The sequence below is a fragment of the Psittacula echo genome (genome assembly GCF_963264785.1).
Source record: "Psittacula echo genome assembly, chromosome: 13".
NCBI lineage: Eukaryota > Metazoa > Chordata > Aves > Psittaciformes > Psittacidae > Psittacula > Psittacula echo.
The window spans coordinates 2,349,986-2,369,045 of record NC_137749.1 but is presented as its reverse complement, the minus strand read 5'-3'; the positions used below and the strand labels follow the sequence as shown (position 1 = coordinate 2,369,045).

General features: G+C 39.8%; 1 protein-coding gene across 1 annotated transcript in view; it reads right to left on the bottom strand.

Annotated features, from left to right (window-relative positions):
• CLIP1 (CAP-Gly domain containing linker protein 1) overlaps positions 1-19,060 on the bottom strand; it is a 66,059-nt gene that overhangs the window by 40,417 nt on the left and 6,582 nt on the right. Inside the window, exons 2-4 of the mRNA XM_080628405.1 lie at positions 13,562-13,755; positions 12,731-13,302; positions 408-532 (exon numbers count right to left, since the gene is read on the bottom strand). Of these exons, the coding sequence (XP_080484531.1) occupies positions 408-532; positions 12,731-13,302; positions 13,562-13,655 (791 nt within the window). The 5' untranslated portion in view covers positions 13,656-13,755. The remainder of the gene's footprint in view (positions 1-407; positions 533-12,730; positions 13,303-13,561; positions 13,756-19,060) is intronic.

The following is a 19,060-nucleotide window of genomic DNA, read 5'->3' as shown; positions in this document are numbered from 1 at the left end:
ATTGGTGTAGAAACTTTCAGCTCCTGTGATGCAGGAAGATTTCCCTCAAGTTCAGCTATTAGACACCCAGAGAAATGAATTAAGCATGCATTCCAAGCTGAGAAACCAAGCAGACGTTCAAAAAGCAGGAAATTGTGTTTTCCATTACCAGTCTATGAACAAAACTCACAGGGGAGTAGAAGAGATCCACTAATCCCATAAATGTGAAGTTGATGGAGACTTTCAGAGATGTGTAGGTGTCATAAAATTCAAATCAGTGTCTAACGACCCAGCACCACCAGCAGACAGTTGGGATTACAGCCTAACGACTTCCCTTGATATACGCTTCATGTAAGATATTAAAAGAACAACACAGAATAGAGAGATGCAAAATCTTTAAGGCGCCTGCTATCTGATGATAGACTCACCTTGTTCCAGCAACAGCTCCATCATTCTTTCCCAGAGGTTCATCCAGTTCCACTCCACACCACTCTCCTTTAGCAAAGTCTGTTTCTCCCAAGAAACGCACAACTCCAGCTTTTGTTCCACCAACCTGAAGCAATAAGACACACAACTGCATTTACTGCACTTCCAAATTAAGATACCAAATAGAGTGAGAAAGCTTTTCAGTATAATCATGTTCACAAAGCACATTAATGATGTGACCAGTTCTTCTTTCCAGCTGCATATTCTGCCTCCAAGTCTCTTTTAATGTTGAGCAGATCTTCACAAGGAAATTCTTTACAGAAGAAGAAAAATACAATTTCTCTAGCATTTGGTTCTGTTAAACTTGGTATTCAGGAAGTATGCCACTGCTGAAGGCCACAATTCTATTAGGTGACTTGATACTGATATGGCTATAAGATTAAAAACACATTTAAAAAGACTCATTATAACCAGTGTACTGAATGCAATAGATTTGTACTATAGTTTCACATAAATTTCTATCAGCAAATAAGGATTTCTAAGAACTGCTTATACTTACTCTGTGAGGAAAAGTAAAATAAATGAGAAAAAAGGCCTTTTCTATTCTCCCTAAGGAATGATTCAGATAAATGACATTGTACAGCCCTCTTGCATTTAAAGAACTAACATAAAGCATGATGCACACTGCACTGCAAAGACACAGATGCAAACAGCTATTTGAATCCCTGGGGAAGGGAGAATCATTATCTTTTCTTCACTAAAACCCAACTAACCAACCAAAAAAACCCCAACCAAACCCCCCACAAACACTCTTAGACAGAAGACAAGAAACCAGTTGTCTTCAAACTTAGAATATTAAAAATTTATAGCCATTCCAATGACTCGCAATGTCTGCAAGATCCAGGTTTTCATAATGCGCGAGGGAGGGAAGAATTAAATTAAGTGAAGAAGCAAAAGGTGTTAATGTGACTGCCACCTGTCAAGATGGGCCATGAGCCAGAACTGCAGGATTCCTGCAGGTCAGAATGACAATATGTTGTGCCCCACTTGTGTGAAAATCTGTTCAGCCTGCATCTAGCATTATGAAAATAAGCAACTGTTAATGAAAACCTCTTCAGGAAAGTCACTGAATTCGACATGGACTTTTTTAGGGCCATTAGGGTTTTTTCCACTTGTGTTTTCCAGTGCACACATTACACAACAAGGAATATTTTGAGAGCTTGGATGTAACCTGCTAACACCAAGACTGTTACTTCCCTTTTTATATACTAAAGTGTAAATCAGAATTTCATATAATTCACAGAATTTCATGTAATTCACAGAATTTCATATAATTTTTACATCAGAGATTCTATTTATTAGGGAGAACTTCCAAGGATAACTAGAGAACAAGCAGCTTCCTGTGCCATAAATTAAGGTGCATGATGACAGTACACCAGACAATTCACATTAATATATTTGGGAAGTGTTCACACAAAAGGTTAACTGTGAGGAATCTAGGAATGGAGGGTATTACCTTGCATGAAAGCACTAAGTGTCCACAAAGCACTAAGCTAGTGCACAGTAGCTGCTACACACATTTTGCTTTAGCTTCTGGCTCACCAACTTCCCAGAGCTGACAGCTCTGTCAGTGATGCAAGGCTTCAGCTGATGGGTAAAAAAAACCCCTAATCCACTCAAACCTTTGGAAACCAGGGAAGAATAATTAACCCTTTTGATATTACTAAAATAAAACAGCTGACAGAGCTATTTCATCTATTCATGGTGGCAGCCCCCTTCTCTCTCATTAGAGGCAGTCTTCAAACAATATTTCATCTGCAGATCCCCTTTACATCTGGTTTTAAGTGGCACTGTAGCAAATTATTACTCTTCATGGAATAAAAATACACAAAGTTTACAGTTATCATGACTCAGCCTAATATAGTAACTAGTAGAACGTTTGGTATTTGGTGTTTTTGGCAGAGAACAGACAAACTTCCCCTCTCTAAAAACAAGCACCAGTAGTGTCTTGGAAGTAAAGAATTGTAACCAGCCAAAACAGTCACAGGATCTCCTCTGTGGGACAGTGGGGAACAGGGAATATATAATGTATATAACAAATATAACATTTGTTAAAAGTATTTCCTGGGAAGAACTATCCCTGAAGTTAACACGTTATTCACCTTCAGGCATAACCTACTTTTTCTGGAGGATAAATATCATTAAGTACAAACATAAGAATGAAATTTAACTGACAAGTGTGAGAGAAAAACATGCACGTGTCCGCAGGATCAGTCCATGATGGGTCTTCCAAGTTGTCCTCCTTTCTATCAAGTTTGGGTGTTTCATGTTGTTTTTTCTTTAAAGACCGATTTGGAAGACACCCTAAGGTGAAAAGATTGGTCAGTTCTGTGCACAGTTTCCCTGCTCGATTCTGTACTGGTCTGCCTGAATCAACAGAGTTAAATAAAAGAGGCTGTAAAAAACCCATTAAAGAAATTAGACAGGAAAACTAGAACAATAGTCTAGATAAGGAGCATCCCTTCGAAGACAATAGTCAGGTTTGTGGTGGCACAGAGGGATTCCTCAGCTCCTTTCACAGAAGCTTTTAGGCAGGCCAAGGAATTTCACTGCAGTTCTGTGAAGTGTGTGTGCTGTTGCTTTGGTTTTGTAATAAACAATCTAAGACAGTTACCAACACACACAGAGAAACCTTTCCATAGGAAGGTAAATGGGGTGAGCAAGGTAAGAGCTATCTGAAGCACAGCAGTGGAAAAGGATAACTACATGCAAAAACTCCCAGAGATAGGAAAAAAATCTATTCCCTCCAACTCAGACTGTTCATAAATCTCTAGATAAGTCATGCTAGCTCCAGGATAATACACATTAAACTTGGGGGCAGAATATTCGTTCCATTTTGTTTCATACCTTGGCCCTGCTAGTCTTCCACATTTAGGCCAAAAATGCACGGCATTTGTTTCGAAGACATTGCATCCAAATCTGGAAGGAAAGCTCTGGCAATGACCAGTGTCCACTGGACCTGCTCCAGCAATCACAGTGAATGTGTTCAGCCCGGTGGGAGTGAGCAAATGAAGGAATTCATATCCCGAGAACATATGGGGATGCACAACATGAGATCCCCAGGAGAAACAGCAATGTGACTTGTCTTGTAACCATGGTAGCAGGGTTATTTTAAAACAAGATGCAAGGAAGGATGCCAAGGAATTTTGGTTTTTTTTTTTCCCCAAACCTAGTCAAGCTTCTTTGAATAACCGGCCACTACACTTCTGCTTCCTACAAATACCGAAATGGCATCCTTACCAACAGGAATCAGTGTACACTGGGGCAGTGGAGTGCTCATACACAGCATCACGAAAGGTCTCTGTATGCAGTTTTTCTTAGTTTCAAGCAAAAGTCTTCTAAACCTTCAGCTTTAAAGACAGAGTCAGCATTGCTCTTTAAAGCTGGAACCATATATATTTCTCTCCAGCTGCAATTAAGCACTCTGCATGTGATGACACAACTACCTTGAAAGTGTCTAAGAAAATAATCACTTATTCCCTTGGTAGTACAATGTGAGCTGCTCTTGTGCAATGCAGTAGGGTAAAGGCTTTTATAGAACCATAGAATCCCAGTCTGGTTTAGGTTGGAAGGGACCTTAAAGCTTATCCAGTTCCAACCTTCTGCAAGGACACCTTCCACTAGAGCAGGTTGCTGCAAGCCCTGTCCAACCTGGCCTTTTTCAATGCATAGAACTTGCTGTACGTACGCAGACCTACACTTAGTGCTCTAAAGGGGAAAAAATTAAAGATGCAATTACGCTAAACTGTATGTACCAAAATGAAAAAAGAATTGTACTTACAGAATTAGAGCATTTATTATAGAATTACAGAAAAATTGTTAAAAATTGTAAGTAAAGGAATGATAGCCAAACATGTAAAAGAAACCCCAAAACAACCCCAAGCCACAACCACCCTAGTTGCATTTGCCAGTGGATTTACTTCCCAGTACTGCATGAAGGACTAAAACAAAACTAGCCCAGTTTTTAAAAGATGCAAGAAAAAAGTTAATTAGAAAGTTTCCGAAAGTTTTATGGAAAAATGGGGCATCACCATGAAAAAGTTTTCCATTACTTTCATCCATGCTAAGGCAGGTCATTAAATACTAGAGCAAAGAACTGCCAGACCTTTTTTTAGCCAGTTATAACACTCAACATAGTCAAGCTGTAAAACATAAAGCAATAATACAGCAGAGAAACTAGGTTAGGCTGCAGGTCATTGTGGGGTGAGGAAATCTGCTTGCAATTCATTAGTGTTATGTCAAACACATGGGAAACTTGATGAAATTCCATTTAGCAAATGATAACTTAAGCTTACATCAACTTGCTGCAATGTAAAGTAAGTAGCAAAATGGGTCTGTAAACCTGAAGCAGTTTCAAACATCCTGATGAAATCACATTGGGATGAGCATGTCAACCTTTGAAGTTTGACGTGAGAGGCTTTGCAGAGCTGCACTTCTACAGGTAAGTGTAAGTAGGAACAAATAAACCAGTGTAATCCAGGAAAAAAGAGGAGACGGTCTGAAAAGCGAGGCTGCTATTTAAACAGTGCCCATCGAAAATGCAGATCACCTGGAAAAGAGGATAGCCACTGTCTGAAACTTCCTCAGTGTAACCGTATCACTTACTCAGACCAAGTGAGCAGAGTGAAAGGGTGAGTAAAAATTGCTCTGTCGCCTCTTCTGCCCGAGCACTTACTTATGATGACCCTTGAAAAGCATTAATTGGCTATTTCTGCGTTTGTCACATAGACTGTGTATTTCCAGAACCATCCAAAGCACAGCACCCATAATATGCAGCATCCTAGAAAGCAAAACCCACCCAATCAAACCCTGCCTTTGGAAAACCTGGGTTCTATTACTCAGAATCTTATGTCTCCTGTTTCTCAAATTGAGAGGAATTGTTTCCAGCTGGCAAAAGCACCTGTGTTTAGTTGATCTGTTCACCCATTCAAGGCCAGAGGGAACCATCAGATCATCACCTGGGGCTCTCCTTATTAGACAGGTCTTCTACATTAACCCTGTAACTGTGCTGAGCTCAGCTGCATGTGCTGTTGTTCCTAGATCAGAGCTGATAACCATCAGAAAACATGCTTCCACTGACAGGCTATTTTCATAGTTAATCACTCCATTGTTAGAAACACATTTAAATTTGAAAGAAACCAAATTTGACTGTGGCTTCTGGCCACTGACTCTCATTATGCTTTTCTATCACAGAGCTCTTCAGCAACTTGCACTCACCAAGCAGATACACGTTTTAAGCAAGACACCTCAATTTTTCCCTTCCTAAATTAAACAGATTGAGTTCTTCAGATCTTTTATTGCAAAATACTTTCCCTTGCTTGAGTCATTTTGCAGCCTCTCCAGCAGAGAGCTGCCCATGGCTGTTATGCAGCTTCTCTCTCATTCTTATGCTTATGAACTACCATTGAATGCAAAACGCAGTCAACAGCTTGGACATGAAGTAACAAGTGCCTCTGACTGCTCCATGCATACTATTACCTACTCCTCTGAGATTTCATCAGGAATGATTTACAATTGCTTCCAGAGCATGGATCAAAGTGCTGAACAGTACTGGCACTAAACTGGCCCAAAGGAAAACCACACTCGTGATCGTATTCAATGGCAGTACCAGGCAAGCCACTTCTGGGGAAGGGAGGAGGAGAGGTATTTGTCATCCACTGCCCAGTTCTTAAATACATCAAAAAAATCCAATGCTATTTTGGAAGTTAAGAGTATTAGATTGCATTCAAAAGTAAAATAATAATAAAATCTCACTGCACAACGGTTTTCTTCATTACATCTATAGTTTCAAAACTGCCATGTTTTAGTCTGTCAGCATCTGGCTCCTCCCTCACTTTTTTGCCTGGCTTTTTCTTCCTCCTGATATTAGACATTTAGGTTCAAATTATCCAACTTCCTCTTAGAAACATCTGCAGAACATCTGACACTTGATCAGGACACAACTGGAAGAGTGCTGGAGTATCTCCTGAACTTTAAACCTCCTCCCTAATTCAGCTTTTTCAAACCAGCAATTCTGTGAATAGCAGGACTAATGATGTCAGCTTTCCCTTGGTACTGGATATTATGGTCGAGTGACTTTGCTATCAAAAAATGCAGAGTGTAAAAATGCAACACTGATGGGAACAGTGTTTAGACAAGATCTTGATCATGTGGATTCTCTGATGTGCAAAAGGCTGTGAAGGCAAATTGCAGGCTTTCCAAATTTGGTGGTTAAATTCTCTGCCTTCCAGTGGGCTCTCTGCTCCCACAGAACTTGGAAGAACTCATCTTTGAAACCTCCACATTTCTACCCACTCTGGTTGCAGCTAACCTGCAAAGCCAAAATGGGCAGAAGAGCCAACGTGCAATGAGACACTCACAGACACAGAGCTATCGCTTCACTTCCCAAAGAAAACAGTTTAATAATTGAGTGATGTGCTATTGGTGTTCAATTCATTCACTCAACTCATTCAGGCACAAAGGAAGCAATACAAAGCCCTAAGAGCAATTCCATACTATGAAAGCCACATGTGATTTGCCACCACAAAAAAAGCCAAGGCAGAGACTTAAGTAAATAAATAAATTGTTCTTTCGCCCATCCTGTGTTGAAATGAACAAGGACAACATGTTCCTGGATCTCGCTCCAGTTGGGAAGGGAGGGGAGGGGAAAGGAGACACAAGGAGTCCACATACACAGAAAAGCCACCAGTCTTGCATGATCAAACTATTAACAAAGCATGTGGAGGACTCACCGACTGCTGTCATTATATCCCAGTAACTCACATGCAGTTTTAAGTTAAGTAAGGAGTTGCCAAAACAAAATGACTCAGACACAACTCACACCTTGCTGCAACAGGATAAATTTAACATGTTGTTGTTACCTAGCTCACAGATAAATATGGCCTGAAAACCACTTAGAAGGGACATTAAAAGAAAGCTGCAGTCTGCACAGAAAATCACCCAGATGAGTTACAAAGCCCTTGGTTACCTGCTATCCTTCAGCTATATCTTCATATATGTATTTCACGCAGAAGCAGACACTCTGCAAACTGATCTACATTATACTTTACAGTATCCAAAATACTGTGCCTAAATATACATACATAAGAATCACTTTCATTCTTGACTTAACATGACAAAGCTGTCAAAATACCTCAGTCAAGTCAGCTAAGGATAAAGCAAAAGTGTGAGTGAGCAGTTAATGTTGTGGCGCATTTGCAGTTACAGCGAGGGAGGCTCAGGCGAGGACAGCCCCAACAGAGCACACAAATCCCATGCTCTTGACTTCCAAATTTTTCTTCCTTTTCTATCCTCAGATGTATTGTGGCAGGATATTTCTGCATTGCTTTAACTGGAACAATGCTGATGAATATTTGGTGTTTCTTAAGAGTTAAATACTATTATAGAGTTTTAAATAGACTAAACTCAGAAGGGCATTTTCTATTCAGAATGCTACAGAAACTGGAAAATGGAAAACTTAAAATTCCATGTGGACAACACAGGAATACTTCTGAAGGGAGAAACTTCTCTCTACATGTGAAGTTTCTTTCCCCCTTCGTTGCTTTTAAGAGCTCTGGACTTTAATCACTTGACAGCCTTACGTCATGTTTACTTGAGGCTAGGTTACACATGGGTGGAAACAAATCTGACAATAATCTCCTATCAGTCTCTGCCTATTACATCACTCAAGAACACCGTGAGAAGTAACAAAGCAGGAAATAACTTGCAGTGAACAGTGTAAAACAGACGAGAAGGAGAAATTAGATGTTACTCATGCATAGAGAGTAACTGTGCAAAAAGGCCCCATCAGCACACGCCTGTAAATCTAGTTTGCAACCATCTGTGAACATACGGACAGAGGCCCAAGTTACAGCTTTACAGCTCAGCTCCAGAAGCATCAGATTTGGCAGGCTGTGATGGAGCTGTAACTGGTTAAACGAATGAAAGCACTTTAATCCCTTGAGAAGGCTAAGGCCCCTTAGTTGATAAGATTTCCATTTATTTATTTATTTTAAATACAGCATCTGGTCCCTCCAGAAAAGAAGAGCTTAAGATGCTCTCAAAGCTGCATCAACTTTTGGTCGGTGCAGCAGCTGTCACACAAAGCAGGTCTCCTCCTTTTTATTTCAACAAGTTGGGTTTGGTTGGTTGGTTAGTTCAGGAGGTTCTGTTTGTTTGTTTGTTTTTAAAACCAGCTTTGCTTTGGGCTCTTAAGAAATCATCAGTGTTTGCAATACCAGGGCAAACAGGTTCTCTGGCTGCAACTCAAACAGGAAACAAACTGGCTTAGCCTGAAAGTCATTAGTTTTCTGCATTAGTTTTCAGTTATTCTTTCCCCATCTGGTTCAGTACCTAATGACAACTTTTCCATGGCACAAGAAGGGATAACTTTTCACATAGGAATTCTTATTCATACAAGGTTTAAAATGCTCAATCTGTAGCCTAAGAGCTTGCACTGTGTCATTAACTCACTCAAGGCTGGATGAGTGTAATGAAGAAAGGCACAGGTTTCCACATCAACATTTCCTACTTCACAGCAAGCCCCAAACATGAGATCAGGCTGCCCAGAGTTAATGTTCTCTCTCTAACAACTAAATCATATCCAGATTCCAGAACATACTTCAGATGTTAAGAATGGAAATTATGGTTAATACAGAGCTATTTGCATTACTCTTTCCATTAATAACTTTTCGTTTGGTTTAGCTCTATTATTTTCTTCCAGTTAAAGTTACACATCAATGCAACAAATGTAAAAGCTGAATAATGAGTTATGTATCAGAAACCACAACTCCTTTAAATATGTACTTTATCACCCTGTATTTTCAACATTTCTACATATTAACATGAAGTATTTCCACATACTTGTCAGTGAAAGGAAAGTTACTGCTCAGCTTCAAGTTGACTGGGCAATTAAGCACATGCCTGCTGAATATGCCTCAGATGTACTGGGATTTGAGAGAGAGACTTCTTATGAGAGATTCCCAAGACAACTTAATCACCTTTGAGAAGGAGTAAACTACAGGACTCTTAAGGATCTCTCCTTTTGCACTGGAACATCACTTTTGGGGGTATAATATTTCACTTGTGTAGTCGCTTCACTTAGTTTGATTTGCTTTGACTCCTCCAGAATCTCAAGAAAGAGAACTTCCAAGAAGACAGGACAATGTGAACTTCTCCTGAAGGAGCTGACAACTTCTTTTCATGTAAAGAAACAGCACTAACATCTCAGTAGCAACTTGAAATGGTTCCAGCAAAGCTTAGCTGTTGGGAAACATCAGTTTGTCAAGCCTGAAGTGCTTTAAACCCAACATTTCAGGTTCAAAACCTTGTGTCAAATTTACATTTGTGTAATGCAAAAGAGAAGCTGAGTTTAGATGTGAATTGGTAAATGCATTTCTCTGGCATTTAAACAGTTATCAGAATGGCCTCTTGTTTCTTGATAACCCAGATTGGATGGTACCTTCAACAAAAAAGGTAAAATTATATACTTGGGGTTTTTCTGCCTCAAACCAGCCAGTTGCCAACAAAATGGAAAACAAGAACATACTGACTGGATCAATTCAAGATAACTTCTACTGATCACAGAACGATAGAATAGTTTGGATAGGAAGATATCTTAAAGGTCACCCACTTCCAGCCCCCTGCCACAGGCACGGACGTCTTCCACTACCAGCAGGTTGCTCCAACTGCATTTTGAAATCAAAGTTGGAGGAAAACATTTAACAGATTGAAATACTCCAGTGTAACACTCCACACCCTAAGATCACACACTAAGATCAAAGTTGAGCCACATATGAAGTCCATCCCAAAATGTAATCTTAGCTGACGAGCTATGTTTTACCCATCTATGAATCTGCCCTTAAGGATATACTTTTCCAGTTAGGTATTCTAATCAGACTCCCAAATGAGCTTTTGTCTATCATGAATTCATTGCTCTGATGAACTGCAATTCTACACTGCTGGAGGCTCGCTGTTTTCAAGATGCAATTCGCAGCAGTTGTTTTCCCCATAGATCCATAATCATCACAGCATTGCTATTACTAAGGAACTTCACAACGTATTCAACAGCAGTCAATCCAAGCTGCAAGAACTGAGGAACGTGTGCAGCATTTAGTTGCTGGAGTTCTGCAGTGGTGCAGTCGGACTGGAGCAGCTCACAGCTATCATGCTACATTGTCACTCAGGAAATTCTGTGCTGAGGTGGTACCTACAAATTCCATTAGCCTCTCACCCTCTTGCAGAACATATAACTGAAAAGTCACTGCTATAAGGTCAGTATAAATAAAACCCAAATGATACGGAGCAGTCCAGTTGCATTTGTACCTTTGAGGGAGATGCAATGACTAAGCAAGCTACAGTAAGTGACAGTGACAGGCCTGCCACAGTGACAGGTCCTTTGTAACCAGCACTAGGTGTAGGCTCTGAGGACAGTTTCCTGCAATTACTCAGACACAGCTCAATTCTACAGCCCATAGTGCTGGGCAGGAGTTCAGAGGCAGAGAAAAAGAATATTAACAAGAAGAATGGATCATTCAAGTTCACTATTATTTGCACTAACCTGGCAATTTAAGGTATTTAAACCTGAATTATTATTAGACATGACATCAGTAGAGTCTGGATCCACCACAGAAAACCAGCACGGGACTCAAGAGGGTTAAAAACCAGCAGACAAGAATCCTGTCCATTTAGCATTCCTGTGCATACACTGTCTTATACTGACATATAAATTACAGGCATCCATCACTGACAACCTGTGCTAGGAATTGCCCCAAAACCTCAAACTAGAATTTGATGATTCAACAGGAAGACTTAAGGCAAACAGAGCAAGTAGGGCAGATGAAATAATAAGCTTAACCTGTTCTATTTCAGAAACAGAATTTGGGACCTTATTACTATCAAACTGTGGCACGTAGGATACACTGCTTCTGTAACTTGCACTAATAAGATACAGGAAAATTACAAGTGATGCCTTCACTGGCATCAGAGATTTGTCCCACCTAAAGAGGACATCCCAGGAGATCTCACACAGATCCTTAAGAAACAGGCAAACAAGTGGTTAAAAAATGATGCTGAGAGGGCTCTGACAGACATAGCTGGGGATAAACTGTAAATCTTTGCTTCCATTGCCACTCCCAAGAAAACACATCTCAGCCCGACCCTGCCAGCAAACACTGCCCTCACTTCACCTTAGTCTCCTTCATGTTTTCTTCAGCTTGGCCCTATGTTTTGAGCTCTCTTTACACAGAAAAAGGAGTTAAATTCTTCATTAAAAAAACAAAATTAAACCCCCCCTAAAGCATTCATCCACCTTTACTGCAGAACCATTATCTGGTGGAGCACTGCAAGGCAAACAACAAAATCCATGAGATTTTTTTCTGCACAAGGTTCTTACGATAATCCAGAAATGCCTTCTATGCCAGGGCATCCCCTCCTGCCCTTGTTTTTACTTAATGGAACTTGAAAAAATGATATTGTAAATTAAAAGAGATTGCAGCAAAATAACAGTAAAACAATTATTCAGCCTGGTGACACTCACATAATTCAAACCTAAAATCAGATCTGTTACAGTAATTGTAGACCTGGTGGATATACAAGTATCATTCTGTTATATTTGAAGGGTGCAAACATAGCCTTCAAGAATACAACAAGCAAAGTACCACCAGATTTCTGCAGCCTTTTCAAGCAAATGATTGTGTTTCAAGGCAAAGCTTCCCACTTTTCTTAGTGGGTGTATACCAACTCAGTTAATCAAAAGTGACCTGTGGTCTATTACTTTGATGCAACTATAAAAGATACATGATTATTTAAACAAAGGTGTTTAAACCAACAAAATGAGATCCCTTTTATAAAAGAGTGAAATGATCCATCAGCAGAAGCACTTCTGATTCTGGATTTAGGAAGGGCAGCCAAGTAACATGGCACATCACCAATGGAACACGTAATTCCTGGATGATCAGTGGCCTTATGTGACTGCTTCTGTTGCTGCCTATCACCACTCAGGGAAACAATCAAGCATTGAACTGTGAGTTTTCTAAAGACATGGCCCGGAATAGGGCAAAAGAGCTGCATGGAAATCCCATGACTGGAGTTACTGAAGGTATAGGAGACAAACTACAAATGTTGTTAAATACTGAATGTTTGTCTGCAAAAGATGCTCGATGACAAGAAAGCTAGAGCATAAATTTACATTACCTTAATCAAAGAAACAGTAGGAAAGCTTCGAATATTAGCAGAAGTTACGATTTATCAATCAAGAGCACGCACAGAGTCTGCAGGGGAACCTTACCAGAACGCGATCTCCAATTTTGAGCTCCCTTTCTCCCTTCTTTAGTGATCCAGCTTCAGAGAGATTTGATATCGATTCACTTGCAGTTTTTGAAAGATTGCTAATCTGAGAAGGAGTTGAGTGTTCCTTAGAAGCAAGTGGTGAAGTTTTCTGTGGAATTCCTGAAGGGGGAAGTGCAGCAGTGGCTGAAGACACCATGCTAGCAGCTGATGTGGAAGTCGGTGATGTAGCCCTAGAAGCATGAGCTGTCTGTGTGCCATTGGCTTCATCTTCTGTCAACACTTTTCTTGTCAATTTTGATGGTCTTGTAAATATTCCCCTCAAGGGTTCACACTGGAAATAGCGCACTCCAGCCACAGAGCCATCGTTCTTCCCAATGGGTTCATCTAGAACAATCCCTGCCCACTGTCCTGGAGCAAACTGTGTTTCACCAAGGAACTGAATAAAGCCAGGTTTATTTCCATTGACCCAAACACGCTCCCCAACTCTGAAATCATCCACAAACTCTTCATGTGCATCTGCAGTGGTTGTACTTGAGGTCTTTTCATTGGAAGCTGCTTTTTCTGCTGGAGCTGAAATCAAACACAATGAGAAAACAGGAATCAAATAATATTCCAGAGTGCATCGTTACTTAGCTTGAATATAACAAGCATTTGGAAAGCCATGATTTGTTTAAGATTCCAATTTTCTTACTTAAGAAAACACTATAATATCTGGAATACAGTAATTCCTTGGTGTAAATAGCAAAATCAGTGTATACTTAGAGCTTTCAAGGTACTTCTTATTAGATTATGAATAAGGGAAGAGTTAAGATACTCAAACATTCCTTACCAGCTGCAACAGATACAGGTGTTTTCAGCAATGTTCCCCCATGCTTGATGGTCTTTGAAGGAGCCTTAAGTCCACTTGGTTTTAACATACTCATCTTTCTGCAATACCAGTGTTAATCCTCTGTCTGTAACAACTATCTTTTTCCAAACATGGATGAAATATATTCTTCAAGTTTTTCCAATTCTGGAATAAACCTGTATATAAAAATATTAGACATGAAACAAAAGTTAGTATTTTAACTACTGCAGAAGAGATTTCTATATATACAAATAGCCTGTGTATGAAATGCATGACAGAAGATGCTTTGCAGTAACAACCAGAAGCATTTCCAACTCAGCATCCTTTGAAGGCCATTTCCTATTAAAAGACACCAAGTTTGAACCTAAAACACTAAAATAACTCACTTCATTGAATACTGCTGTATTCATCTTAAACTGAAAGGCTATTTTAACAAAGAAAAACAAAGCCCTGAGCAGCATTACTGACATTACACATAGATATACCCACTCTGTCTATATCCATACTTTCATATACCACTGTTTTCAGTCACATTTTTAAGTGTTGCTATATCCCAGCAAAGCCAACTTGAGACTAGAGAACTAACTGCAAAAGAAAGCAAGAGAACCAGGAATTTCTGGATAAAAATAAAGTTTTAAAGAGAGATTGGCACTGAAAAACTAAAGCTGCTCAACAGAGTTAGATGATGACAACTGAAAAGGAAACATCCACCTCAGCTGTACGTGATCTCTTAGATCACAAGATACACTGGCTCAGTCCCCAACACAGTGCCCCAACCACACTCCTCTGGGAAGAGGAGGGACTCTTCCCTGCGTTGCTAGGATAGAGTCTGGCTCTGACTTGGAAGCCAGCTATAAGCTTTTCAAGGAACTACATTATGAGGAGTTTGCCATGGAAGGCATCCTCCCTCCGATTACAACTACTTCAGACAGGCTTTTTCATCTAGAATGAAAAATCTATGTGTTTTTTCCCTCAAATACTGTAAGGTCACTGGTCTATCCCATCTTCAAAAGCACAAACTGTTCTGCATGAACACAGCTTGGCTATTTGCTAAGCTTTATAAGGCACTGACAGAACTGCTATGGCCACATAAAAAAGACCAGCACACATTGAGACAAAAACCTGAAAGGGAAAAAAAGGAAAGCACAGACATGTAGCAATAGACTGTTTGCTCAGAACATGGCAAACAAAAGCTGCAAAGCAGGTCACAGTCCTGCCAGTTCCTTGCATTTTGGCAGCAATGGACACATGTGTGCAGGCAGAAAGCCGACCTATTGCAGACTTCCCAAAACCAGTATTCCCAAGCGCATGTGCTGGGTGTACTGGGTATTCAAAGGCAAAATAAACACTCCTGAAGGACAGACTGCCATGCCACAGGAAGGAAGACTAAGGAGACAAGCCAACCATGCCTTTTACCTAACAGTGCAAGTTCTATCTCTCATGTATTTTTAATAGCCAGCACATTAGTGCTCCTAAAAATCAATTCACTGTGAAAGGAAGGAAAGTATCAGGCACACTGCTTTGTGAACCTAAATACCGGACTGAGAGGTTTTTTATGCTACCTTAAGATCTTCCATGCCAAGTTGAAGGCATCTTCTAAGAAGTCTGCAAAAACATTATACTTTCAAAAGCACTAACTACACCTTGGACGTATGGTGTGTGTCTGCAATTTACGTTATGCTCCATGAAAACTAGCAAGTAGCACTGGGAAGACTTCTGAACCTTTTTCTAGTGTTGCCAGCAGTATGTTACCCACCCAGCTGCAGAGTTATGACTACTGAAGAGAAATATTTCTTCATTGTTTCTGCAAGATATACAGTAGTTTACTATTAATTCTTAACTGGGAGTTAGCTCTCTAAAATCAAAGCAGAAGAACAGGCATGAAATATGAGTGGGAGGCACAGTTATATACAAGAACAACCAGAGGACCACATAAAATGGCACTTTGAACACAGCAGGAACACTGCGGAGGGGTTTATTTTCCCCTCCTACTACATACCTGCCCTACCTGCTAAATCTCAATGCATCATATGCGCATCACTTTCGTCAACCCATCTAAATCCATGGAATGGAAAAACCATACACAATAAAGAAGGATTTGGTACATACAGAAATACAGGAAGTATCAAGGGCAGTTCTTTTTAGTTCACAGTCTTTGTCAGTGCCAAACATTTATGGAAATTCAACCACCTTGTTTGAGCCAAAGCAAGTCCCCCTTAAGAAACACTGCTCCTCAAACCAGGAAGCTAGAAGCTGTCTTAACAACATTCTGCCATTCTTTTCCATTTCCTCTCTCTTTTTTTTACCCCCAAAGAACATTCCGGCACCACACAGGTAATAACCATCTATATTGTGCAAGGACAGGTATAGTAAAAGACAACAAACACTGAAGTACCCCCCCAAATTACACTTTTACAATTTCAAATAGTTATTTATTAATAGATGTTTGACAAACTTCTGCTCAACAGAAAGCCAGAATGTTCCGATACAGCATTTCTTGGCTCAGGGTGCTCATTCATATTTTAATCTTGCTCTCCACAGTCATGGGTTATATATTTGCTGTGTCATTTGCTTTTCTGAACATACAGGCCTACAACTAGGCCAGAAGTAACACAATCCTTCGTGCCCTGGTTTTCAGAGTTACTGAAACTGAGGCTTAATTCCAAAAGCTGCTAAAATACTGTCAATGCTTTTTGGTAAATTACTGCCTTACTGCAATAGTGAAAATACAACCTCAGTCTAAGAAAGAGGCAGGACCTTCACAGCAGCACTTCCTAACAGAATTCATCAAACACTGAAAGCACATGAATTTGCATCAAGTCATTTCGAGCATCATGCACTCCAGCATTTCCTAACAGGCTCCAGATGTCAGCTCCCTCATTTGAGTTCCTCTTAAGAGCCAGCAGCTACTTGTCTCAATTTGTTCTCTTTCTCGCCTTGAATCAGCCTCGGCTTTCCTGAAAAAGATTCTTTATAATCAATAGGCAATAACTGAAAGCTTCTCAAAAGATCCTATCAGGAACCTGAGGAAATGTCCAGAAAGAAACCAGTAATATACCCTATTTAAGTGTTTGAAACCACACGTTTTACCAATACTGCAACTGAGCATAAAGTGAGAGATGTTAAACACAAGCTTTACCCTTATGCTATTACTGGGTAACATATGATTTCATATAATATGAAAACATGTTATTCTCAAATGAACTGCAATTTTTGTGTGTAGATTACTAAAGATTTTCAAATGCAGACATGAATCCCTGCATTGGCCCTTTTAGCTGATTAGTAACATCCTTATTTACCTGTTACAGACCTCTAAGTAATGCACGGATCAAAGCAATCCATAAGCAACAAGTTGAAAAGCACTGGTGTAAGGAAATAAATCCTACTAATCTGGTAATAGGCATGAATTTTATTGGCAAGTTGAGATTAAAAATAAAGAAATAAAATTGAACCACATAATGTTGAATTGAAGAAGTAGAATGTTCTCAAACTGTCAAAAAAGGAATTCATCTAATATGAAGAAAACAGCTGCCACTGGTTCTTTCAAAGTTGTCTTTTCAACAAGTAGTACTCCAAAATGTACGAAAACATAATGAAGTAACAAAACAGGGGAAAAAGTGAAAGCCTCAGGTCACTCCGCTTAAGAACCCTGTAGACACGACAGGAATGTCAGAAGACCAGTAGCTCTTTAGGCTTAGTTGACATCTGACAAGTGTGCTGCCACCACCACCTCCTTCCTCAGCACAGGCAGCGCCATGATTAAAAGTAAAACGCTTCACCTGATAAAACATTTGAGACCATGACCTGACAATTTAAGAATCATTTACTACTATCACTACCATGGAGCAGATGCAGTGTTTCCATGGAGAAAAGCAAGTTGTCTGTCCATTTGGTACAGAAACAAAGAGGACATTCTAGACGAGAGCAGCAGCATGTTTGAATTGACTCAAAACAGACTGGATAATCTCCATCTTCTGCATGCAGACACATGCAGCCTGACTCTGTGCAGTGTACTCTGAGGCTGAACATAACTCTCATGATTTATTTGTATAATAAAGTGAAACAATTCTCTGACGATCATCTGCTATCAGTCATTCATGAGTTCTTCAAAACACTTCAATTTAATGGGATTAATATTAAACTTCATTAACACCACTAAGAGACTAAATATTGTTGGAAAATGCCATTCAACACCAACACATTTCTAAGCTCAAAAAAAGAGGTCCCTTCGATTTGTTCATTCTGTTAAGTGTACTGGTGCTTTGCAAAGTACACATACAGACTAACAGATACAGAGTAAGGATTCTACAAGGGCTGCCCAGAATAGACAACTCTGCTGAAAATCTCACAGGGATCTATAACCAGAGAAGATCCTACACAATCTCCATGGCACCCAACTGGTAGGCACCTAGAAAACAAATCATGACCATGCCATGAAGAAAATGCAACATGCACAAAATAAATGTACTTCAAGGCCCGCCACAATGAAGCAACTTCACTTTCCTGAGAGAAAAGCAAACTCACCACACGAAGCACTAAGTTTGAAATAGCAGCCTGAGCAGCATTTCTTAAATAGCTGTTTCATACTCTTGATGTTCATACCACTATAGCCAAGCTTTCAGCAGCTCATGAATCATGCCTCAAATATCCCAGCAACGGTTTAAAGAAAGTAACTTGGAATTTTGAACCTGGAAAGACGACTTCTCTGGTCCAGGAGTTCCTCCAAGAGCTCAGACCCTCCACAGTTACAAACACGACTCCTACACTTGCTGCTATCTTACAGCATACAAGCACCTTCTGTATGATTCAGATCCACTTCTTATTACACCTCTAAAAGTCGTATTTGCAGCCTCCTGGGCTGGTATTATATTTCTGTAAAAAGTAAGTATATGTATTTCCAAAAAATAATGCTTTTAATTGAACTTAGAGACTTGAAATTCACGCACAATTCAAAAACACAACCACATTTCACCTCTGAGCAAAAGAAATGCCTTTAAACTGCACTGCTGTTTGCTTCTTGCTACCTCCTTAAGAATATTCCTCTCTGTGCAGGAATGTGCCAGGCCACAGAGACCTTCTGGAAGGTTCAGACAGGAATGAGATTAATTCATTCACAGCAGGGCCACAAAGTGGGACATAACCCACCTACACCCTTTGTCAAACAATTACACAAGCATAGTCCTCTACTACTACATGTTATGAAGCCAGATTTCTCATGTTTTGGAAAATGGCAATGTCAGCACACCCAGTGTGAGAGATGAGCAGTGGAACAATGGTCTTCCTCATCATGGTGCCTCCTCTGCTGTATTCTGAGATATTTCATGTTGGGAAACAAAAAAAACTGAATCACCATTTTGCACTGGATTACATTTATGATGATTCCACAGCAGACAGTATCCATTGTAAATGTCACACTAAGCTTCAAAGTCAGTTCTGTAACAATTACAAGTAGTTAAACTATTACTAAAAAATGGATTTCCA